At 44.1% G+C, this 25877-nt stretch overlaps 2 protein-coding genes across 2 annotated transcripts; both read left to right on the plus strand.

The window, feature by feature from the left end:
* Positions 1–497: 497 nt before the first annotated feature.
* Positions 498–3356, plus strand: LOC118217676 (CDGSH iron-sulfur domain-containing protein 1-like). The gene is made up of 3 exons (XM_035399627.1): positions 498–693; positions 1786–1991; positions 2382–3356. The coding sequence occupies exons 1-3, from the start codon at positions 669–671 to the stop codon at positions 2469–2471; spliced, it is 321 nt and encodes a 106-aa protein (XP_035255518.1). The 5' UTR covers positions 498–668; the 3' UTR covers positions 2472–3356.
* Positions 3357–4599: 1243 nt separating this feature from the next.
* Positions 4600–20048, plus strand: LOC118217809 (inositol polyphosphate multikinase-like). The gene is made up of 6 exons (XM_035399858.1): positions 4600–5098; positions 7477–7562; positions 9596–9692; positions 11794–11966; positions 17487–17568; positions 18466–20048. The coding sequence occupies exons 1-6, from the start codon at positions 4900–4902 to the stop codon at positions 19032–19034; spliced, it is 1206 nt and encodes a 401-aa protein (XP_035255749.1). The 5' UTR covers positions 4600–4899; the 3' UTR covers positions 19035–20048.
* Positions 20049–25877: the final 5829 nt, after the last annotated feature.

A 25877-nucleotide genomic window follows, 5' to 3' on the forward strand; every position in this document is an offset into this window, starting at 1 on the left:
AACACTTATATATCCATAGGCCACACATAGTGTTTACTGACACAGGTATTTTGTTTATCAACACTGCCTCTCACATTCTGAGACTTCCTTGTGCATTCAACAAACACCAGTCAGTACCGCCTGGCACGGAACTGTTCTTATCTGTTTACATGAGGTCAGAAGGTACAAAAGTTAATGATCTTAAGGGCTGAGAGTCTGAGGTCATTGTGGTTATGTCTGTAGGAAATCCTGAAAAGTAGGAAAACTCTTGGTGCTATATAGGTATGTGGCATGCCACCCCACCAAGCCATAACTTGGCGGGATGGCATGGCTGCCATCCCAATACAGTTCTGTGGAGGGGAACCATGATGCTGTGAGATGACGTAAGGTCACCAGAGAGTGGTTTAGGAACGTTTTATTTTTATTTATTTATATTTATTTTAGCCATTAAAAAAATGTAATCAAATTGGGGAGCGATGCGTAGAAGTCATACTAGGTCCAGCCACTGGGAGCAGGATTCTTCCGGTTTCGGCAGGTCTGCGCAGAAGCCTAATAAAGCTAACTGATTTTAGCCAACACACCTCACAAAACCTCGGTTGTCATTTAATCACGAGCCAGATCAAAGAAGAGGAGGAAGCCCAAACATATATTTAAAGCTGAAGTCAACCGAGTTGGTGAAATTTGAAGTCATGAGCTCAAATACTGTATCTAAAGGTATAAACTCTCGCGATTACTTGATTTACCCGGCTGGCTAACTAATTACATGGCGAGCTAAGGGAGAGTTTATGATATTAATAGAAGAATAATACTTCTCGGCGCTTCTTGTTGGCAGTAGCAAGCTAGCAGTCAAACATTGCGAAATTTTTCTGGCTCTTGAATGTGGTAGGTAGCTAGGTTTCGCTGTTTTTGGTCTCAGAGCCACTTGGCTAAATATGACTAGTTAATAGCCTTATCGTTACAAGCTAACTTGTGACCAGTCAGCCATACCGTACGTTTATGTTTACAGGCATACCTATCAGAGGTGCCAGATGGTGTGGGGGAAAAAAGTTGATCCGCACAGCGCCTGCTAAGAACCGACTCTCATATATCATTTGTAGCTCAGATCGTTCTAGAAGGCCATGATAAAATGCATAGTGTCTAGGACATATTTTATATCTAATATGCGGTACAGTAATTTGATGACGACAATTCTTGAGCAGTCCCGTCGCTATACATATATAGCTAGAGTATCTGAATGTAGCAGGGAACTTATAAACATGGTTAAATCGCCGGTCACGCATTATGGGTTTACATTATTTTAAAAGTTTAACGAAGGCCGGAATAAATGCAAAACAGGTTTGAAGCCATCCCTTTTTGGATCAGGGAAAATCTGACGCAAATAATTATAGTAACTTATTTAGTACTGCAATTTATACGATCTCTGGAAAGTTCTGGGAGGAGAAAGCGTGGACCATCTTCCCACAAGAGTTTGTCATGTTTATGGGAGAATATCCCAGTGTTTGAAGGGACAAAGGATGCTCGCAATGAGCGGTGTTTGTGCATTCATTTAATTTATGCTCAAATTCATGAAGTTTTTACATTACACAACTAACCTATGATTTAGTCATGCATGCACAGGGGTCTCACCATGCGACGCCACTGCACATGCGTCAGAGTGAAAGTTTACGACTAGTCTCAATTTTGCACAGTGCTGTGTTTGTATATTTGTTTGCGTTATTCTGAATAATAATTACACTCAGAGGATAAAATAATAGTTATTACTCGAGTCCTTTAATTGATTGTATTTTCTTTTGTCTTTGTTCAAAGCTGAATTGATAGCAGCCATCTCTTTGGCTGTGGGGACTGCAGCCGTGGGTGCACTAGTCTATAAAACGTTTTTTTCCAAAGACAAGAACTGTAAGTCCTGGGTAAACTTGGACCTGCAGAAAGACAACCCAAAAGTGGTGCACGCTTTTGACATCGAGGACCTGGGAGACAAAGCAGTGTACTGCAGATGCTGGCGGTCCAAGAAGGTAAATAATAAATAATGAAACATCCGGTTATCGTAGGCACTACATTACACTATTTGTGTCCAGTATGTGGATCAATTTTCAGTTGGGTCATGAATTTATTTAACAATAAAATATTAACATCAGTTCTGCAGCTTTATTGTGCTTGGCTTCCATTTTAAGATTGATGGAAGCATCTCCAGATTACTTGGCCTTTGCATTTACAGATATTATGTGCTTGTAGTTCACACTGTGCTTACTCGTCATATGTAATGCCATGCATTATCATGCAGAATTTGTTAATGTTCTGCTTGTCAGCCATTTAATCTGTTTGGGAGAATGATTCGTTTGCATTGTGGCCCTGGTAACCTTTTCAATGTGGTTTTTTTTCTGTATTTTCTCTTCCCTCCCAAGTTTCCTCTGTGTGACGGTGCCCACACGAAGCACAATCAGGAGACGGGCGATAACGTCGGCCCCCTCATTATAAAGAGGAAGGAAGCTTGAAGCCGTCTCTGCTGTTCCCCAAAATGCTGCTTTACACGCACTATTTTTTTTTTTTCATAGAAGTATTTATTTTATTAAAATGTCATGCCAATGATCTATTAACAGTGTTTTTACGCACAATGATTGGTGTAGGCTATGGCTAGGCTATGGCTATGCTACGTTAATATCAGGACTGCACACTGTGTTTTACAGTGTGTCATCGGATTATTACTTGTTAGGTCAGGGAATGGACTGCTTTGCCAGCGGTGTTGTATCAGTGTGTCTAATGCTCATAGGCAGGGGTTTCATTTTGTATAATTACAAAATATTTTGGGCACAAAAATATTTGTTGCAGATTTTGGTCATTGTTTCCCTTTGTTAAATACAGATGTGATACCGATAGAAAGCAAGCTGAACTAAATCATATTCCTGTCTGTGTTTTGTTTTCTGTGACTGCTGTTACATTGTGTATGGAAAATAAAGTGGTTATATATTGGTGTTTTGAATTTTCACAATACAGTTTACGGAATGTAATTGCTATGTAATTTCACCATATTTATTTGGGTATTTAAATTGTATTTATTTCCTGTCAACTATATATATATATATGTATATTTGTTTTGTTTTTGCTACAGAAAATAATTCAAATAACAGTGCTGTTTGTGTATAGTACAGTGTGTGTGGTCAGAGATAATCCTAAAATCAGGGATTGAGACTGAGTGATCTTCAGGCCTTTTCTAAGACGATGAAATTTGGTATTTTGACATGGAGCACCTCTTGAGAAAAGTGTGATAGTAAAATTTGGTGTGTTTAGACTAGAGACTGGTTGACTGAAAACAGTGGTTCTATACAGTTTGAATCACCTTTTATAATAGAATGCTTCTGAATAAATGCATTGGATTCATACTTTTATGGAATGGTTCCTCAACCTCCACTGCCAAAGAGATTGAACATGCTGAGAATTTGTATAGGAACTGTATGTCAATGAAAGAAAAAAAAAAAGACTCATTCACCAATAGACTACAGTGGTGTGAATAAGAGTGATAAATTGATCGCTGCAAAAAACATTCTTCCCAACCCTTTTCTTGGAGATCTACTGCCCTGTAGGTTTTCTCTCCAATCCTAACAAAGTGCACCTAATTCAACAGCTAGATATTTTTTAGAGCTGCTAATTGGTAAAATCGGGTGTGGAAACCTACAGGATGATAGATCTCCATGAACAGGGTTGGGCAGTCCTGGCCTAAATGCCAGTGTAATGTGTCACATAAGCTAGCAATGCACGGGGAAGGCAGTGTAGAATTCAAACATGTCAGCAGGGTGATGTCACCAAGAACCACAGTTTGGAGGGATGCCAGGGATCACTTTGCATATCTCTTCTTTAGCCTACGGTAGCAATTTGGTATCGTGTATTGTGAATATTACCATGGAAAGCAATAGAGGCTGTAGCAGAATAGTATTGTAACTATTTTTACTTGATAATTGGACACGTCTAAGTATTTAATATACTGTATTTACTCTCCAATTCTTTCGTGATTATTTTCAAATAACGGCACGAGTTTCCTTTATTTGAGAAAAACTGATATATAAACAGCATAATTAAGGCTTTTTGAAAAGGATGTATACATGAACATCTATAATTAGAGTAATTAGCACGGGAATATGGAACTCCAAGTATGAGATAACATCTATTCTTTTTTTGCCAATCTGTACTCATAAAGTTCGGTTACAAAGATGTACCGAGTAAACCAATCCGAAATTAAAACAGATTAACAGATTGTACATAGTGGACACGCCATGGCAGTGCTGGAAACAGCTTTCATTCTTTATCCAAGTCATTTAAAAAGCACGTCTACATTGCACTATTCGGTGATGTCTTTAATGCCATTCTGATATTCACAAGTTGTCATTTCTCATGCGTCATGAGATAGATATGAATAGTTGCGTAAGACGGCAAGTAAAGTGGCGTCTGCTTGGTGATGGTTTCGCCACCAGCGGTTCGACCGGTGCATTTTCTGACTTCCACTCATCCAGAATGACAAACCCAATTAGAGCCGGGACATCTGGGGAGGAGCGCCGGCTCTCCCCGCGAGGAAGTGGGATGTGGCCACGAGCTGATGTTGTGCTGCTGTTTGAGATGTGCAAATTCAGTCAGTAGCGGCGAGGACGTTCAAAGTGCTGTCTTGGCTTGCGTGTTTCTGTACCTCGTGATAACTAGCTACAATGCACCTCTAAACTCCGCTAGATTTGTATCCAGTGATGACTGATCGTGGAATGATTGTTAACAAGCTAGCTACCGTTAGCTAACCTTTGATTTAGATTAAATGGAGAGCCGTTTGGTCCAATTAAAATCGAATAGTACGTTTATATGCGCGATATTGCGCGGTTCAATCTTTTAAACATTGGCTACATGTAGTATATTAGCTAGACATACAAACTGCCAAACTGTAAAATGTCGACTGGACACCAGATCATGGACTCATCTCTTGCATTGGGAAGACTGGATATTAAAAGTCCAGTACTAAGATCGGACAGCGACTACAGCGATGTAAATGAGAAGAACGTCCAGGATGAACCCCAATCTCGTTTGAATGGATGCTTACCGCTCCCGCATCAAGTAGCTGGACACAAATGCGGAGTTGGTAAAGTAGGTCAGTATCAGTCAGAATAAACATTAGTATTCGAAATTGCTAATGCGAGATTTAATTTCATTGTATCTCACCAAACGCATTTTATCGTAAGATCGTAGCCTACTAGAACTGATCTTGTGAAAAGGACATTGTGTAGGCTACACGAAGAATAAAATATTAAGGAAACTAAAATAATTTCCACAATTCATCGATTCAGAGTCCAAGTTTGAGTGTTGTTGTGCAGAAGGATAATCACGTAAGTTTTATTTTCTTCGAGGAAAGCGCGTACTACTTCTTTGGACTGCTTGGTTTTGAGTTGTAGCCTCACCCGGTAATTTCTCAAGCTTTTCATTGATCTTGGCTTCTGTACCACCCTGTTCCTGGTCCCGTTGCTGGCTGCTGACTTGGAATTTATTGTTAGGTCAAAGTCCGGGGTTGCAAGATAACCTGGCCATTTGTAATGAATTTAAACGACTCTTAAGCTGCTTTTCTCCGAGTAACACAATAACTTAAGGAAACTTAGCGCACCCAGTGTCCGTTATTAAAAGTTTAATGTAGACGTTCAAGCAACAGGTCCAGTGTCCAGTGTTCAGGTTTTGAAACATAGGCTACCGGTTAAAAAAACAAAAACAAAAAAAAACAAAAAACACAGGCGCCTCTTTTACTAGGCACTCCACCAGTAATGTTGCTGGTAAACGTCTCCATGGCTGAAGTTTTCAGCTGGCCTACAGATGTGCTTATTGTAGACCAAAACATAAGTGTGACTTCAAAGGCCATGCAGACGCACAGCCACACTTGTCTCGCATGTTAAGTGTTTAAAGCTTAATACATTCTGCTGCTGAATGTGTTATTTTTCAACTAAAGATCATGTGTACTCATGTGCACCAAATACATAATTTTCAGTTTATTTATAACCCTTGTTGGAATGCTATACAAATGCTGTGCTTTCCTAAGGTAAACATGTTGTGGCAGATTCAACACATGTTCAGTTTTGGTATATCTTGAGCAAGCAGTTACTGTTCTCAAATTCATTCTTACAGGTAAAGAGCATTGCATGAATAATCTAACTGTGGTGTTTGTGGGTCAGTGGGAACATATCAAATGCCTAATGTGAGCTGGGGCAAAGCTGTCAAAAAAAAAAAGAACCCCCCCAAAAAAAACTGTTCATTCATTTAGTGTGAAGGTAAAACAGTTGGAATTTTAGGATTCTTACGAGCATAACCACTGCTCCTCGTGAAGAGATGAATGCCCTTTCTGTCACAGGAAAACGTTTGAATGCGGAAAGGCCTCCCAAACAGGTTTGTGTGGATGAGTAAGTCAGGTTTTTTTCCCACCCAGGGCTGGGGAGGGAGTAGCATTTGTGAATGGTTTTTTTTTCCCCTCTTCTCGGGTCTCCAAAGGCCTTCTAAGTTGGATGTGGGCTTATGGAGTCAGCTTTGAGCCGAAATCCACTGAGCAGCACTGATCCACTTCATTTTGTTGTCTGCAGGAGTAGCGAAGGGAGCTTTTGGGTGTTTTATCCTTTTTCTTAACACAGTTTCTCTTTTATAAAAACTTTTCGGTTGGCTTATAGGTGTTCTAAGTTGTGCATAGTGCTCCTCACCCCTGGTTTGTATGTTTACCATTTCATCCAGTTCTACTGCATAGATACTTAGGTCCCATATATATACATATGTCTGCTTACTTGTCAAATCATTCTTGTAGTCTAGACTCAGTAAACAGGATACGGATCTGATTTGGCCAAATATGATTTAAATTGCATATGGAGGAAGTCTGGGTTGAGTTTAGGTAGTATTGGATCTGAATGTAGTAAATGCTCCAACATGAGATGAGTCTACTCCTGGCACCAGCATTCTTCTGGCAATCGGCATCCCATAATAAACGCCTGGTAGCTGTGAGACATGCCAGTTGCAACCTGATTGTCAGGTCAGGTGGAACACTGAATGCAAAAACCTGGGGAAACAGGACCTCAGTATCATGGGCGGAGAGTGGGGGGGGGGGGGGTGTCCATGGTACCCACACCCAGCCTGCGATTTAACCCCCCCCCCCCTTCCCCACCCAGTTTTGGATCTGAAATCCCCCTCCCCCTCCCCCTCCCCTGGTTTGTGACAGCAATCTACAACCCCCCCATGCTTAAACATCAAACTTTGCCTATGCTGAGTGTGATCCAGTTTGTCAACTGTATGCCATATGTGTAAGCACACCACTACTAATGCAATTCAAACTAAATTATTTGCATGTCGACATTAGAACTGACACCCTGGATGTGTGTTTGGTTTCTTAATCAAGGAACTTGGTCCCTTAAACCATCCAAAGGTGTTACCTGAGTAAGAGGGCTCTAAATTATTCCTAAAAATCTGATGAATACGGTGCATTTGTGTTCTGTTTGCCTTCAACAGGTATTCTGCAGCATCCAGATGGAACTGTCCTGAAACAGCTCCAGCCTCCCCCTCGAGGCTGTAGGGAAATGCAGTTTTATAGTAAGGTACTGTACACAGTGAGGGCCCTGCTCTCCAGCTTCACAAGCATCTCTTTACAGTTCAGATACTTCAATTTTCTTTGTATATTTGCTTTTTACGGAGAAATGTCCCAAAGATGCTTTACTGAGTAGCCACGTGACGCAGGCTCAAACCGATTCCAGCAAAATGTACCATTGCCGTTTAGAAACAGCGTTTATGCGGATGTCCACAGCTAAATTCTGGAGTTCGAGGAGAAAGCGATGTGAGTCTCATGAAAGCTCTGCTCTTGTCTGTGCATAGCCTCAGAACACTGAACAGAAATGTGGCCTAAAACACAACACTGGATGAATAAATTTAATGAACAGAGTGAGTGCCAGTTTTCTTGAACAATTAAAGACGAGACCTGGCTGCTAGTATGTACAAACTCACCACACTAATTAGAACCCTGAAAATCAGCGGTAACGTTACTTTTGTGGAGTTATGAGCGATAAGACTGCCTACGGACCCACACTTGTAGTGAAGTGCAGAACAGAGCTCCAAGGCAATGCGCTGTTGCGAACCAGGCGCTATTTTACGTGTATTGACTGTAACATATAGGCCATGCGGTACTACAGGAGCGCTAGCACAGGTTTTATGGGAAGGAGGTCTCTGACTGACGTCAACGAGTGTCTCATGCGTGTCTGGCTCGGACCCTTGATAAGCAAAAAAGAAAAAAACAAAACAAAAAAAAAGTGCCATCGGCAGCTTGGTAGACAGCTTGACAGAGAGTATCATAACCCTGACCGGAGGCCGGCCATTACCAGCTGAGGAGATAGTGCCTGTTGGGATTTATCCGCTGTGCTTGGTGGTCTTGGTCCTGAAAGGAAGCAGCAGTGTGGGCTCTGGGTGAGGCTTTAAGAGACTGCAGATGTGGTGTGGGGTTTGAATCCTGAATCCCGGGAGACTGCAGAAGTTCATCGGTAGCAGCACTCACGCTGCTAGCCCGTGTGATGAATATGGTGTCTCAGCGTAGTGCTTATCGCTGGATCTGCTATGGCCATGGGTCCTGCGGCCAGACCGTCTATCTGCCGGGAGAGGAAAAGGAATTGAAATGTTTTAAATGGGATTTTAGCGCTCGTGTGAGAGAAGCCAGTCGCGATCTCTTCTCCTTGGTGCTGTCTTATTTGTTTCTTCGCACTCCTGTGTTTGGTGCTTGACGGATACGTCAATAAAGACAACTGACAAATTCTGAATAGCCAATGAACGCGTCGGCACAGAAAATGTTTTGAGTATGAAACCGTTTCTTTGGCATAGAGCCAGAAAATTCATTGGAGGTCCGGTAACACCATGGCCCAAGGCAGTACCTGCTGGCTTTTTGTCAACATTTTACCCCTGAAACCCCCAGCAAACTGGTGAGGACACAGTTAAATAGAACAGGGACAGGAATTAAAAGCAAATTTTTTAAATGCATAAATACTGTGGAGTGCTCTGTGTTTTTATGACTGAGTTTGTTCCTATATGCTTCAGTTGATACCACTATATAATCTCTATTGTCACCCTAGCAAACCACATATCAAGGTAATTGTCTGTGATTAATTAAGTACAAATAGTGAGTAACATTTGTCAATAGCTTTGAGTGAGCACCATTTTGTAACACCATATGCAGTTTAGTTAGATTTAATTAGAGGTGCAGTCATTATGAGTGATTAATATGATCAAGGACTGCAGCGGCTTGATTAGTCATACAATGCAGTTAGGCTTCTACCTTTTAGGCATTTGACATATCAGCGAGCACTGCAAATTGGCCAATGGCAGCAGTCTTCTCCAGAGTATATATATGTGTACCTGAGATGTGGTTTATCATAACATCTCAGGGTATTCTCTACATTTTTAGAGCTGGGGTGCTTAATTTGGGGAAGAGGTTGGACAGCTGTTTTATTTGTAGTATTTTTTATTTTTTTGCAAAGTAGAAATGCACAGCGGCACGGTTCTTGCCTCTGGCATTGTTGTCCATTGTTGGTGGCCAGAGTTTATTGGTACAGAAAACAGTGCACTCAGTGCGGCTCTCTGTCTTCCCCAGGTATACGGCGAGCAGTCCGTGGAGCGCTGCCTTCAGGAGCTGAAACGATACCTGCCCACGTACTACGGCACCTGGCGGCCCCCCGACAGACCCAACGGTATAAACCCGTGCCCCCCAGCTGCTTTCGTGGACATAATCGAGCGCGGTCACGCTTCACGGTCCGTTTGACGAGGCGCTCTGAACCCAGCTTGTGTCACAACGAAAGTTATTTTCTTGTGGAATTAACATTCGCTGTCGGTTCAGACGCGGAACTTTCCGGATTGCGCGAGGACAGTGACATTCTGGGAATCCCTGGTGCGATGCTGCTATCGCCGAACCAGTGGAGCTTAAAAAATTCATTAGGAGCGAGTCGCAGGAGAGCACTGCTGAGCAAGGCCACCGCGCTTAAAAAAAAACCCCCAAAAAAAACATTTGGTTAGCAGCGCATCCCTCCGTGTGTCAAACGCTGCTCTACGGAAGCCTATTAAAATGCTGGCTATGATGTGCTATAGTGTGAACACGCTGCAAAATACATTTTACGATCTTGCGCAATCCGTTTTTGAAGACTTGCAAATGTTTCACATTCGTACCATTGCTGTGCTCCTCCGTCCTCTCCGCTCCGCTGTCTGACAAGGGTATTTGACGTGTGCGTTGTCTCGCTAGACTTTAGCACTGTGTGTCTTTTCATTTTCTCCCCTTATCATCCTGTGTGCCCCGAGGGCCGAGCTTTCATGGTGTCTATCTTTACGTCTTTGGTCTTCTCAAGTGCTGGAGTGAACTCGGTTCTTTTGCTCCGCCTGTTAAAGAATAACTGAGTGAATCACCCTAAGCAAAGAGCTGTGAATTGCGCAAACTCCAGCTGTTGCTAATGTTGGACCAGGCCTACCTTTGGTCTCATCTGCTCCACAAAAAGCCTTTTGTTTGAAGTGCATCTGTGAAATAATGAGTCATACAGACAATGTCTGTGCTGTTTGAGTTTGTCAGGTTGCAGCGCGAAGATTAAATATTAACATATGTCCTTGATGTTTCAGGAAATATTTATAGTAATTTTAGATTTTCCAGACAGCCAAAAAAATTCAAGGATATATCTTCTGTTTAACATTCATTTTGATATTATCTTATTTGGAAGGAGAATTAAATGCCTAATCAGTAACTGTTATAAAAACGAATAATCACAGGGACTATGCTCCACCTATGGCCTCCACCTAAGTAATTCATGTAATAATTCCCAGAATTCATTACTGAGCACTTTTCAGGAATATACTGCAAAAACACTGAGCACTTTTCAGGAATATACTAAAAGAACACTGAGCACTTTTCAGGAATATACTGAGAGAACACTGAGCACTTTTCAGGAATATACTGAGAGAACACTGAGCACTTTTCAGGAATATACTGAGAGAACACTGAGCACTTTTCAGGAATATACTGAGAGAACACTGAGCACTTTTCAGGAATATACTGAGAGAACATGGCATGTTGCCCTTTGTCCTGCCTGAGGTCTAAGAAATAGTGTAATAACTATTATGAGGGCTGCAGCTATAACTTCTCGGGGCTGGGAAGAATTATAATGGGAGCCCCGCCGCCCCGCCCCCCCCCCCCCCCCTTAATATATTTAGTAATAAAATGAAAATAGTTACGCCCCATATCCTGGGCCCCCCTTGGGCCCGGGACAAAGTTTCCCATTTGCCCCCCCACCCCCCCCGTTCCTGCGGCCCTGACTGGTGCAGTAATAGCTCATAAGTGTTTTGCGTATCATGATGCAGCTGGGTTTGACTGAAGCACCGTGGTGCGCTGGAGCACTACGCCTTTGCTTTCCCCTCAAGTGCTGCAACTTCTTCATTTCACACAGCAGTGACTGCAGTTCCCTGTTTTCACCACTACTCCCAACCAAAGTCTTCTTTCTTTCATAGGACGGAATATTTTTGACAAGCAACTTGTTCCTTGAAAATTCTGAATGATCTGCAGGAGTGTTTTCAATTGTCCGTCCATCCAACACTGATGTCTTTCTGTCTCTTCTTCCCTCTCTGTCCTTCTCTCTCCCTCTCCCACTCCCTCTCTCCCTCTCTCTCCCACTCCCTCTCCCTCTTTTGTTCCCTCTCCTTCTCTCTATCTGTCTGTCTCCCCATCTCTCTCTGTCTCTCTCTCCCCCTCCCCCCCTCCCCCCCCTCCCCCCTCTCTCTCCCTCCCCGCCCCCCCTCCCCCTCCTGTGACCTCAGACCTGTACCTGAAGCTGGAGGACGTGACTCGGCGGTTCTGCAGGCCCTGCATCATGGACGTGAAGATCGGCCAGCGGAGCTACGACCCCTTCGCCTCCCCGGAGAAGCGTGCGCAGCAGATTAACAAGTACCCCCTGATGGAGGAAATCGGCTTCCTGGTCCTGGGCATGAGGGTGGGTATGACTCCTGGGTATGAGGGTGGGTACGACTCCTCGGCATGAGGGTGGGTATGACTCCTGGGTATGAGGGTGGGTACGACTCCTGGGCATGAGGGTGGGTATGACTCTTGGGTATGAGGGTGGGTATGACTCCTGGGCATGAGGGTGGGTGTGACTCCTGGGCATGAGGGTGGGTATGACTCCTGGGCATGAGGGTGTGTATGACTCCAGGGTGTGTGTTTAACTGGCATGAATTTGTACAAAGTGTCCAAATTTACCTACCCAGCAATGAGAAGGGCGTTACAGAAGGAAATACTTATTTTTTGTTTCTTCTAACCTTCTTCTAGCAACTTCTGTCTCTTGCACTAGACGTCTGTAGAATGATGAGCCTTGTTAGGCTGAATGGCCTCCTCCAGTCCTCATTTGTATCCTGCTTATGTTCTTGCATGCTCATGCGTTTCCAGCCAAAACATGATGTGCTCAAATTTGAGCTGTCGCCTTAGCTCTTCTGAAGAACCAAACTTTTTGACTTGAAGCCAAACGTTCTTGGCTGCAGCGGAGAGATTTCAGTCTGCAGGACGGTCGTCTCTCTCACCAGTGGCACTCTGGTCGATCGGTCGCCCACAGGCTGCGTGCATATGGTTCACAGGAACTTTAAATAAAGAAAAGAAAAAAAAAAGATTTTGGAAACAGTGGACTGCAAAACACATGATTTTGGCCTCTGCTTCACTCTGGAAGAAACTGTGAGTGTTTCTTCCCTCCAAAACTGACACAGGAGGCTGCAGCAATGAGCATGGACATAACTAATTGGGTTTTTAATTATTTGAAAAAAGACTAAATAAGAAAAGAGGGGTAAATCAAAAACAAAAAACAAACAAACAAAACAAAACAAACATCCCAGGTTAAAATTGAACTGCCACTCTATGAGCAAAATAAAGAACTTCCTGTCAGGGCTTGGTGTTCACTTCAAACATAACAAAGCCACACCTCATTCAACAGCTGCAGCAGGGCTTCTCAAACCTGTTCCTACCGTCCTGTAGGTTTTCATTTCAATGCTAATTTGGCACACCTGATTCTACTAATTAGCAGCATATCTCTAGCCTACAGGACGGTAGATCTCCAGGAAGAGGGTTGGGCAGCCCTGACATAGATCATCTCTAGATATAGAGGGGGTGTCACAGACCCTCTGGGTTCCTGAAACCTGTTTTCAAAGGTCTACAGTGCTTGCGTTTCAGTGAATGAGCTGCAGTTTGTGGGAGAGAGGCCAGGTTCCAGGCTATCTGTCTAACATGAAACTTGGTGTTTGGTGCAAGCTGCGAGAGCAGTTTCCCCCTGAGTTCCAATAACAGCCACCATACCGTCCCGTCCTCAGCGAACGCCGCCGCCGCCGCCGCCGAGTCGATGGCCCCAGTCTTCTCAGTAACGGCGGAGTCAGACCTTCGTATTTTCTCTTCGATGGACGGACGGACGGACGGACGGTTTTGACCACCGTGCGCTGCAGAGCCCTGCGTATCGAGCTTCGTCTGTTTGCCCAGCTGGGAAACGGACGGAGAGATTCGGGATGCGTTCTGTTCCGAAGGCTACGGCGGCCCGTGTGTCGAGCGGCGGCCGCTCACCACCGCTGGCGTAAACACGCCGTGCAGCCGCCAAGGGGCCACAACCGTCCCCGGGCCACACAAGTCCAGGTCTTTTTTTTTGGGGGGCCACAACAACGTTCTTGTTTTGGGCCACGAGAACCCCAGGGCCGGCTCTGCATATGGAATAACCATATGCCGCCATATGATCATATTATTCAGCATTCTGCTCAAAATCATTGGAGACAGAACGGCATGTTGCAAAGGAGTTGGATGAGAATGTAGGAAGTGTAGATGAGTCTGTTTATCATCACAAGTATTTTCCACTTAATTGCGAGGTGGTCTTATCGGGGGGTCTAATTTAATTGTTCAGTTAACCTCATCCCAGTTTAGGGCCAACAGGGATAACACTGATGATGGGGTTTGTTGACCGAATTCTTCTGCATTCATTATCTATTGATTATTCTTGATGTGATTGCAAAGTTATCCAAAGTGCTTGCGCTGGAAGAACACGTTCGATTTTTAAATCACTGGGTATCAACGGTCAGAGAGACGAGGCTCAGCCACCGAAGGATTGTTTGCATCCAGTGTATTGGGTTTATTAACACCAAGCCCCTTTAGCCTGGTTGGAGAAGCTCTCGACAGCCTGATGCTAGTTCTCTGCGTTCATGACGAACTGCAGGCATCTCCTCCGCAGTACCCACCTTACCTCATACACTCATCATTTTTTGGCAGCTTACAATCTACAGTGCAGATATTTAGCAGACACCTTTAAACCAAAGCGACTGACAGTAAGTACATTTGATGTGGCTAGAAAACCACTAGAGCTAGAGAAAAGGTTTAAAAAAAAAAAAAAACGTATAAATATTGCTTGAAAAGGTGGGTCTTTAGTCTCTTGCAGAAGATGGCTTGTGATGGTTTGTGCCATGCGGACTGTGAGGGCTAGCTTAGCCGGTGCTAATGAGAGCATCCTCAGGAGAGCCTCTGCTCTGAATGCTGATGAACATGCAGACGGAGCTCGATCCCAGGACTCCCCGTCAGACACGGGGAAACGAGGCGTGGGCCCCCCTGACCCTCGTTTTTGAGTTATCGCCCCCTGAGCCTCGTTCTGAGTTATCGCCCGAGCCACGTTTACAATAACGCTGTTCTGGCGGGAAGGTGATCAATCAAGACGTGAGAGAAAAATCGCAAAGAGCAGCTCCGTTCTCCCACTGAGAAACAGCTGCCAATTCAGCCATTTTTCTTTTCTTCCGCCCCCCCCCCTCCCCCCTCCCCCCCCAACAATTCCGAACGTTCCACAGAGGTGCAGAAAGCAAAGTGCTGAGGCGTCTGAAATGCGATCCTTCCGTGTGCGCACGTGCCAGATAAGGTCCTGTCTGCCGCACCTCGGATTCGAATGCGCTCGGTACTTTGGGGTAAAGGGCTCGGTACTTTGGGGTAAAGGTACTTTGGGGTAAAGGGCTCGGTACTTTGGGGTAAAATGCTCGGTACTTTGGGGGTAAAGCGCTCGGTACTTTGGGGTAAAGGGCTCGGTACTTTGGGGTAAAGGGCTCGGTGCTTTGGGGTAAAGGGCTCGGTACTTTGGGGGTAAAGGGCTCGGTACTTTGGGGTAAAACGCTCGGTACTTTGGGGTAAAGGGCTCGGTACTTTGGGGTAAAGGGCTCGGTACTTTGGGGTAAAGGGCTCGGTGCTTTGGGGTAAAGCGCTCGGTGCTTTGGGGTAAAGGGCTCGGTACTTTGGGGTAAAGGGCTCGGTGCTTTGGGGTAAAGGGCTCGGTGCTTTGGGGTAAAGGGCTCGGTACTTTGGGGTAAAGGGCTCGGTACTTTGGGGTAAAGCGCTCGGTACTTTGGGGGTAAAGGGCTCGGTACTTTGGGGTAAAGGGCTCGGTGCTTTGGGGGTAAAGGGCTCGGTACTTTGGGGTAAAGCGCTCGGTACTTTGGGGGTAAAGGGCTCGGTACTTTGGGGTAAAGCGCTCGGTACTTTGGGGGTAAAGGGCTCGGTACTTTGGGGTAAAGGGCTCGGTACTTTGGAGTAAAGCGCTCGGTACTTTGGGGTAAAACCCTCAGCTGAGTGGCTGGCCTCCTCTCTGGTAACTGGGTTATTGATATTCTCTGTGCCGGGTTGTTTGTCTTGCTGATCCTCGTTGGTGGACTTCGGCTGCCTGGTTTCTCTGGCTTTGTGAGGACACCAGTTATCGGTATAATACAACGGTGCCCTTATCTCGGTGCCATTGAGGAGATGCGCAGAAACATACTGCCGCCACACGTTTTTTTTTTTTTAGCAGCCTACAATAACTTTCTCACTGAGAGAGACGTTGGCTCTGGTTGGCATTGTGCGTATTTTCATACACAAGGAGAGAGGCCTTTCAAACGTCAGAAAAGCCCGGGCTGCTATTGTTGCGCGGTTAAAGGTATCGGTGAATGCTGTATGTCTGGGTTCTGGGCTTTTCAATCTTTTGTGAGCCTGAAGGGAGACAGGAATGGGTGATGGTACTGGAACACACACACAAACACAGACACACACACACATACGCATACACACACACACACACCCCCTCTCTCACACACACACACACACACACACACATACACATATGCATACACACACACACACACCCCCCCCTCTCTCACACACACACACACACACACACACATACACACTCCCTCCCCTCTCTCTCTCTCTCTCTCTCTCGCAAACACACTCACACACACATTCTCCATATAATTAATATATACCGTAGAAAACGATATGTAATTAGAATAAAGACAAAGGCAGATATATTGAATAAAGGCAGTTTAAATGAACTTATTCTTGCACAAGCTTTCCACTTTAAACTCAAGGCCTGTTTTTGTGTGTTACCCAGCGTTGACGTGAAGCTTATTCATCAACTCTGCTTGGATAACGCAGATATTGGTGGTGTTCCTGCTATGTGGGTGAGATTTTTGCTTGGCTGTGACATTGATATTTAATGCACAAGGATTCACGTCCTCAGATAAAACTGTTAACTGTTCAAAGAGATATTAATATGAGGCCAAATTTGGTATCGGAGGAAATGTATTTTCCTGTTTGATGGAGGCAGGCTTTTGGAATTGGTGGGGAGCCTAGACTGTGGGTCCCCAGTGTCTTGGTTGAAGTACGCATTGTGTTATCTGTCAGGGCGAGGGAGTGCTTATCTTTTTCTGCAGATTTGCGGAGTTTGTCCTTGGCTGATTTGATGGCCGCGATTGTCGCGCCGTGCTCCCATGCCTTTTGTTGTCGCAGTTGTAATCAGCTTGGCCTGTGGCGTTTACTTGCGACTTTATTCATTTGTCCACTAGGGGGAGCCTGCTACCCGCCGGTTTCTGTCTCGAAAGTTGCTGTCCTCCTGGGTCAAAAAGAAAACAGGCGTATTTCAGAGAGACTTTCTTTTCTCTTTTTTTGAGATTGCTGAACTCCTTTGTGTTTTTCTTTATTATTTAGAATCATATTGATGGCACATGTCGTGTAAAAATCATATGAATCAATGTTATTTTGATGCTAAAATGTATACTATAAGCCAGCAGGTTTTTTCATAAATTAGTTGCTGGTAATTCCCGACTGAATGACCGTTTTCTCCCGCGGAGTACTCTGGACGGTACTGTTTGTGTTTTCTCACGGATAACGGTAAACGGCTGTGCTGCTGAGACGTGTGACAATATTCAGGGGCCTTGACCATTCCCGTGGGCTTCGGTAACTGGCCGATGATTGGTTGTGCGTGGTGACATTGGACAGATGTCCTTTATTCTGTGCTGGCCGAGAAATCTCACAAGTTCTCATAGTCCAACAGCAAGCCAACAAATCTCACAGGCAAGCTTCCCCAGTCAACCAGAGAGTCTGTGGTCACATTTAGGAGGGCAGCAGACTTTTTTTTTTCAGCTTCAAAAAAACAAACTCAAATACCCATCATCCCCTTTCCGTCCCTCTCTTGATTTCCATAATCCAGGTCTACCAAACGAGCTCAGATACATATGAAACCTACGATCAACATTATGGAAGAAGCCTTGTGAAAGAGTCACTTACAGATGGTAAGTTACTTCTAATGGACTACAAACAGAATGATCCCCTGTACGTATCAATTTCAGAGAAAATGACTACCAAAATTACTGATGAGTTGGCTGTCACAAGTAGGGTCGATACTGAACAAAAAACATTTCTGAAATTAATCTTGTTTAGCTTTGTTTTCTGTTTCTCTGAAAAGCTGTAGTGCTGGCTTGTCATTCAAATTAAATGGAATGGTCTTTACAAACAAATTAAAGAGCTGTGCAAAATTCAGCTTTTGCGCATTTGAAGATAAGCCACGGAAAGTTTTTTTGATTTATTCTGAGTAGCATTTGCTGCATAATAAATTGCTCAGAAACATTTGAGGAATTACAGAAAGAAGCATGACTTCAGCGTAGACTTCACGGTCTTGCATTGACTGGCCTGCTCTTGCTACCTTATTAAACTAAAAATGGTTGGCTGGCAGGCTCGTTAAAAATCAAAGGGAATCTTGCTGTTTTTGAAAGCTATACTTTATTTTTTTTTTTTACAAATATTGCTGATTTTGAAAGCTGTATTTTATATAGCTGTACTTTGACAGGGGAAGCTTCATGTTTTATTACCTTGTGGTTGTGTTGACTCATAACAGATAAGAATGAGTTTTTGTCGAGAAAGTTCCATAGTGAAGAGTGACTACATAAAACATTTATCTGGAATAGTGATGTTTTCACTTCTTAAACGAGAGAGCGATCACTTTGAGATAATACAGATTTCATTTGTATTATCTCAAAGCGCAATACAGTTGAACGCAACCACCCCCCCCCCCCCCCCCACCCCACCCGAATGTGCTGCACATGCCTGGGTAATGAATGGCGGCCATTTTGTGCCAGAAGATTCGCTGCACAGTTGGTGGAGTCTTAATGATGCTCCCTCGGCCTTTGAAGGTTTGGCCAGATTCTTTCACAACGGGGAGGGGCTGAGGAAGGACGCCGTGGCCGCCAGCGTCGGGAAAGTGCGGGACGTCCTTCGCTGGTTCGAAGGCCAGAGCCGCTTCCACTTCTACGCCAGTTCCCTGCTGTTCGTGTACGAGGGGGACGTGGCGGGAAGGACGCGGGACGCTCCCGGAGCTGGAGGAGGGAGCGGAGGAGCGTCGGGGAGCGACAGCCACGTCCGCGCGCTCTCCGGGACGCGGGCGCCCGCCGTGAGGGACTGCGGCGGGGGCGGCGGGCCCGTGGTCTCCCACGGCAACCCCAGCGGCAGGGAGGACGTTGCCGTGCAGCGCCAGGGTCCCCGGGTCGCCCTGGAGACGCGGCCCAACGGCAACGAAATGAGGAGCCCGGGAAGGGCGGAGGGGGGGAACCCCAAAGGGCACGGCCCGCCTGCAGGCCAAGGTCAGGCGGAGGTCAGGATGATCGACTTCGCCCACGTTTTCCAAAGCGAAACCCGGGACGACAGCTACATCTACGGGCTGAAGAATTTACTTTCGCAGCTGCAGCAGATCCTGGATAAATGAACTCACAGGGCCTCCCTTTGTCACCGTTTCCGTTTTTAACACACTTCTTGTTGATCGGGGCCAAATATGACATGGAAATGGAGAAGTAGCAACCACCATACAGTGTAACCTCTTATCAGTGACCTTTTTGTAATGTGATAACTTTGTTGTATCACATTATGTATGTATATGATGTGCTTATTTTCTCATTTTAGAGCTGCTAACCATATTTACTCAGGTGTAAATTGTTCCATATTCTAATCTTGTTTTTTGCAAAAGCAAGTACGTCTGGAAGTGTTTTATAGAAAATTTAGTCGACACTTATTTTTTGTCAAAAGACTTTGTGGTTCACCCGACTGGAGAGGTAGCGAGCTCTGTGGTACATACCGCCATTGTGCACTGTCCAGTTCGGAAGTAATCCCAAAAATGACTACTACTGATCTTTTTTTAATATAATAAATCTTAGTGGATATATTTAATTACAAATGGGTAGGGTAAATATTTTTGGAAAAAATCTATTTTAATTATTTACTACCAAAATATTTCTGTGTATATTTAAAGGTTGCAAATATGTATATTTAAAATTGGATTTAGATGTTTTTTCATTATTTACATCTATTTATTAATATAGCTTTGCATTAGTAAGTATTGTAATTATAATGAAATACAGACAAAAGACATTGTTTTCACCCAATTCATTTTGGAGAAAATTGCTAAATGAATGCTTCCCAAAGGATCTTTTTAAATCCTGATGATCTAGGACATGAGATACTCAGTCTGTCCTAAACAATTTTGCTCTTTTTCTGTGGCTGTGAGTTTGAATGTCATTGGATGCCTCAGCATTCTTGGGTGTTCTGATTGGTCCAAAGTGAAGCCTGAGAAAGCCTGCTTTCTGGTTATTGGCTGAGGTTCATATGATTATACTCACAACTGACCCTAACCAATAGGTAAACAGGAATTTCCAATCAGGATGTTCCTGCAACTGTCATAAAATGTAGCCTTTGCTATAACACATGACTTGAAAAACAATAAATATGTTTTACTCCATATGTCCAGGGGTGTTTTTTGTAATGTAAAATTTTGTCAAATTTTTTGATGTACATCTTAATAAATAAAGTTAGTGAGGCACACTAATAAACTAGATGCATTGGTAATTTAATTACTGGAAGGATAACTTCTTCCAGGTTAAATAGTTATTTCAGAATTTTGCTGAATTTTCAGGAGGTGCATAAAATTGTAATGTTTTTGCTCCAATGTTAGAGAGACAGGACTTTTGAAAATACAGGGCTGAATATCTAGTTGGTCTGGAGAATCTATGCTCCTATCAAAGGCACTGGTAGCAGTATCTTGTTCAGTTAGGTATTTACGCATTCTTGGCCTGATTTACTACGACCTTTAACATGCGCAAAACCTTGTAGCACACGCAAAACCAATAACATGACCAATGATTTACACCAATAGTTGATCATGTTGTTAGTTTTGTGTGTGCTGAAAAGTTTAGCATAAGCTATCAGGTCCTCTGTTTTATCTTTTATATTCATTTGTGTTTTAATCTGTCAGTGCCAGAATCCTTGATCAGCGCTCGCACTCCTGTAGTCATGAGTGGCCTGTCGTGCGTTGAAAAGTCTCTTGTTGGCCAGTTCCATTGCGCACAGTCAGAGATGGTGTGCTGGTGGCACTGATGTTTGTTACTCTGGTTATTTCAGATTGGTGGTGAGAAAAAAAGGGGGTTGGGCAAATTCAGTTTTTCAAGTCCTTTTTGTTTTAAGGCACTAGGTGCCCAACTGAATCCCAAGGGGGTCACAGTTGTCTTCAGGTTTTTGTGGTTTCCTTTCAATCAGCTGCCAATTGAGGCCTTGAGAACCAGGCATGTGTGGATTCCTTAGCCAATCAATGACTTAAATGAAACACTTTGTGCTGAGAGCGCCCCAAAAATCAGCCCTCCAGGACTGGAGTTTGACATCTGTGTTTTAAGGGGACTGAGGAAGCCATTTTACTGTGGCACAGAATCAGAGCTTTTTGAAATACTATTTTTAGAAGTAGACAAAACTGAAGAGCCTTTTTAAAATGGAATAATCTCCTTGTAGGCAGTTGCCACACAGTGCCCACTTTGGATGAGAGTCTACAAATAAAATCCAATTTGCTACACTGACCCAGTTTCAGGAGTCTTGATGAGAGCTTGTACAGGGCAAAATATCAATGCTCTTTATACAAAAGTAAAACAAGAAGAATTTTGTTTTTTAGAAAGCAGTATCTTTCTGAAATGTTACCCTTGCTACGGACATTCCTCTCAGAAGCTCTTAAGCGATGTGGGACCAGACTGGATTCCATCCAAAGACCCCAGAGAATTAGACTGGATTCCATCCAAAGACCCCAGAGAATCAGACTGGATTCCATCCAAAGACCCCAGAGAATCAGACTGCATTCTATCCAAAGACCCCAGAGGATCAGGGACACATTTTAATTTAATTTCCTCATTATGCTACAGATGCTTCAGGTGATCCAGATCTGCTCAATGTATATATATTCCTATATATATATATATATATATATATATAAATAGGAATATCTTAAAGGTTATGCAGCTCATTACCACTGTCACGTTTGGTGAAATTTACAGTACTGAGAGAGAGATCTTAATACGTGCTAATGCCATCTCATACCAGAGGTGTTTATTGTGCCCCGAGTTCAGTGCTATAGCAGAGAGCTCCGGAACGTTCCCCTGGCAGGCCCTGGAATACGCGGCGATGCGCTAATGGTGTCGGACTGCTTTCCGTGGCTCTCTCCTCCTGCTCTCTCCTCCTGCTCTCTCCTCCTGCCCTCTCCTCCTGCTCTCTCCTCCTGCTCTCTCCTCCTGCTCTCTCCTCCTGCTGTCTCCCCCTGCTCTCTCCTCCTGCTCTCTCCTCCTGCTCTCTCCACCTGCTCTCTCCTCCTGCTCTCTCCTCCTGCTGTCTCCTCCTGCTCTCTCCTCCTGCTGTCTCTTCCTGCTCTCTCCTCCTGCTGTCTCCTCCTGCTCTCTCCTCCTGCTGTCTCCCCCTGCTCTCTCCTCCTGCTCTCTCCTCCTGCTCTCTCCACCTGCTCTCTCCTCCTGCTCTCTCCTCCTGCTGTCTCCTCCTGCTCTCTCCTCCTGCTCTCTCCTCCTGCTCTCTCCACCTGCTCTCTCCACCTGCTCTCTCCTCCTGCTCTCTCCTCCTGCTCTCTCCACCTGCTCTCTCCACCTGCTCTCTCCTCCTGCCCTCTCCTCCTGCTCTCTCCTCCTGCTCTCCCCTCCTGCTCTCTCCTCCTGCTCTCTCCACGGTGGGGGACCCTCTGTGTACCCCTTTCTTGTTACAGCCTTTGATCAATCGATGCTGTTGAAAATGCGCGTTTAAATGCTACCGTTCATTTTGTTCCATAAAACTTATTTCCAACACAATGCATGTTTGACAAAATGTTGTTTTTTTGTTGTTGCTGGAAAAAAATATGTTCACATTTTCAAGAGTTAGGACCCCCCTGATTTTATCTGCCAGTCTTCAATTGAATCATAAATCCACCATCTTCATACAGGAATTATTTGCTATATTGCACGTTACAGACAATAAAAACATTAGTTGCTCAGACATGTTAGAATTCCAGGGAGGTGAATATTGCAGAAGTATGATTCATGTCATACATACCTATTTCTGACATAATTTGGCCTTGAGAGGGTAAGTCATCCCTCATTGGACATTAAGTCTAATTGAGAAAAATTAACAACTTATTTAAATTCAGAGGTAATTGTGATTGGAAGATAACCAGCTACATTGTGGGTTTTATGACAGTTTGGGAACTCTTGAGTGTAGTATTCTATATTATTTTTATTTCACTGTAATCCTGTTTAAAGGATATAATTGCCTACTTTTGTATATAGAATAAATTGTTCAATATTTACATAAAACATTCACATATTTGCTATGTATATAGGTAATTTTGGTTACTGATAAATACCTACCGATAATGAAATGCCTTGTCTGGCTTGTTTGTTTATTCAAAGCAAAGCATGTGTAAATAAATTAATATATTGTGTCCCAGAGCTAAGTGACTGTTTGACACTGAGTTTTGTGTGGTAGGAAGGTTCTAGGTGACCTCCCTCTTGTCTGGATTTACTAGGAAGGAGTCGCGCCCCGATCCAATCTTGCCCATGTCCTTGGGGGGGTGGGGGTGGGTGTGGGGGAGCAGGTGGAAACAGGAAGTGTTCGGGGCGCTGCTTGTAAGGACGCAGCAGTGTTTTGCTCTCGATGGGCAGTGACCCGCCTATCTGGCATGTCTCCACGATGGTCTCGCGCTGGAGCTCAGCCAGTATTGCACTCTGCCTTCCATCCCCGTAGCCAGCCAGACCCAACAGCAGAATACTAATGCGCGAGACCACAGAGCAAGAAACGGAAAAAAAAACTGCGTGCTTAGGTTTGTCAGCCCCATCCCCCCGCCCCACCCCCTCAAAAAAAGATCTGTCCTAAACTGTCCATTGGTAGGCTATCAATGATTTTACGTCGGAGGTTATTCGGAGACATTAAATAGAACATGAAACAATGATAAATGGTTGTTGTGACAGTCCATTTAACCCCCCCCCCCCCCCCCCCCCCCAACTCCCACACCTCCTCTCCCCTTCCGTCACACCTTGGGCAAAACTGTACTGTAATAGTCCAGTTGCAATATAATAAGAGTGGGGGAAAAAACGCATCCAACCGCGCATTGTGCCAGATGCGTCTGAGGTTCGTCTGGTTGTCTTGGAGGAATTCACACAGAATTAAACATACAACAGTTCTTAATACGCTCATTGTGCTTCGGTGCGTCAGAACAGTGCGGGGGATGCTTCGGCATTTGTCTGTCAGCCGGGACCGAAAGACGCCCGCGAGACGGGTGGATGTTGACGCTGCGCTGCGTCTGGGCGCGAGTCTGACGGCGAACGGTTTATGGATTTCTGAGGATGTGAAAAAGCAGCTGAATATTTTATGATATTGCGGTTTCATTTAAATGCAAGAGGGCCCGGGAGAACACAGCGAGCCTTCGTTATGAGAGGGAGAGCGAGAACACAGAAGGGAAGGAGCAGGGCCAGGGACTGACTGACTGACGGAGGCTGACAGATCGGTTAATGCCCTTGTGCAAGGACATCGCGCCGTTGAGTTTACCGCAAAACATCCATTTTCTCCGTTTTGCTGCCAATGTGCTGCCAATGTGCTAGCTTATGTGTGCTGCATAGCACTTCCACTGTTTTATCATAGTGGTTATGTTCCCGCCCCCCCCTCCCTTTTTTTAACTTTGGCATAGTTTTACACCAGGGCCATAGTATCTTTAGATCGTTCTATGGCTGTAAATTGGAATTTCAGATTTCATGCATAAACGTAGTATAATTTGATGTCAAATCTATACAGTTAAATGCAAAAATATTGAGCCAGTGAAAGTTTATGTTGTTTTGGCTCTGTCCTCCAGCACATCGGATTTGAAATAAAACCGAAATAAATGTGTACTGAAATAAATCAAAATAAAGTGCAGACTGTCAGCTTTAATCTGAAAGTATTTACATCCATCTCTGTGTAGAAATCACAGCCCAGATAACCTCATATTTCTGAATTGTTTTAGTTCAAATCAAATGAGCTGCAGCACAGAAGCCAAAACAACAATAATTGTGTCGCTGTCCCAATACTTTTGCCCGTAACTGTATTCGGAACATAAACAGGATAAACTAAAATGTACGCAATATACCATTCACGTGGAACATTTTTATTCTGCAGTATAATGTGTTTTATGCTACTGCTTTAATGGTGTCTTGTTATAGCCCTATCTGTGTAACTGCTGACAAACTAATTTCCCCATGGGCATTGGGTGACGTTTATACAATTCTATTCCATCTACTATTCATTATCAATTTTCTTTGGCAATATCTGCGCCACTCTCTACATCAAACAAAATTTGACATATATCTTGATATATAGCGTTTCAGCTTGCTATTTCAGAGGAAGCCCTTGATTCCGAAATGCGACCCGAAGAAACCTTGCATTATGCGACTGCATATTTTTTAAACTGCACTGGAAGGCGCTTTCATATGAATTAAATGAATGTACATTCAGTCGTCGGCATCTACTGTGGCAGCTTCTCTGCAGTACGTGCTACGTCCTCTTGATGGCGACAAAACATCTCATGCCACTGTTGAGAGTGCCCGCGTCAGTAAACATCACAAAATAAAATGGGCCTTGGTAAGACGGAGGAAGTTGAATTATACAGTGCTCAATGCCGGTGGAACACATTAATACATCAGATATAGTCTCTAAATGCAGATGGATTATACGCAAATGTTTGTCACAAATTCCGTGCATATGTCACGTGTCATTATGTTAAGATCGTGATTTAACTTGGTGCATAAATGCGGACTATATTTTCAGAATAGCGAAGGGGTATTCTCCAGCAACTCGTAGTGGTAAATGAACAATAAATCTGATCCGGAGAGAATCCCGGAGGAGAATTTCTTAGCACTGCTCGTAATAATTGAGGTTTATAATTTATCTCGCGTCTCCCCCTCTGAATAAGAAGAATGAAATCACACTAATGCGTCCTGAATTCATCTGGCTGCGTCACACGAGAGCCTCTCCTTGATTGAATTCCAAATGTCAGAATTATGGAGGTTGTCTTCTGCGTACCTTTTAACATATTTCTCAAGGGGAATGTTGAACGGGGAACAATTAATTTCAATTTCGTGCCCAGCCATTCAAAAAACTATTGCACGCGGATAAAGGCACGTGAATGGGTAAAATATGCGTACCGTGTTTCTGTCGAACCCCCCGTGAATCTCCCAGAACAAACAAACCCATTTGATTCGTGCCACAAACCTCAACCTTAGGTGCACACATA

This window comes from Anguilla anguilla, chromosome 18 (genome assembly GCF_013347855.1).
Source record: "Anguilla anguilla isolate fAngAng1 chromosome 18, fAngAng1.pri, whole genome shotgun sequence".
NCBI classification, from domain to species: Eukaryota; Metazoa; Chordata; class Actinopteri; order Anguilliformes; family Anguillidae; genus Anguilla; species Anguilla anguilla.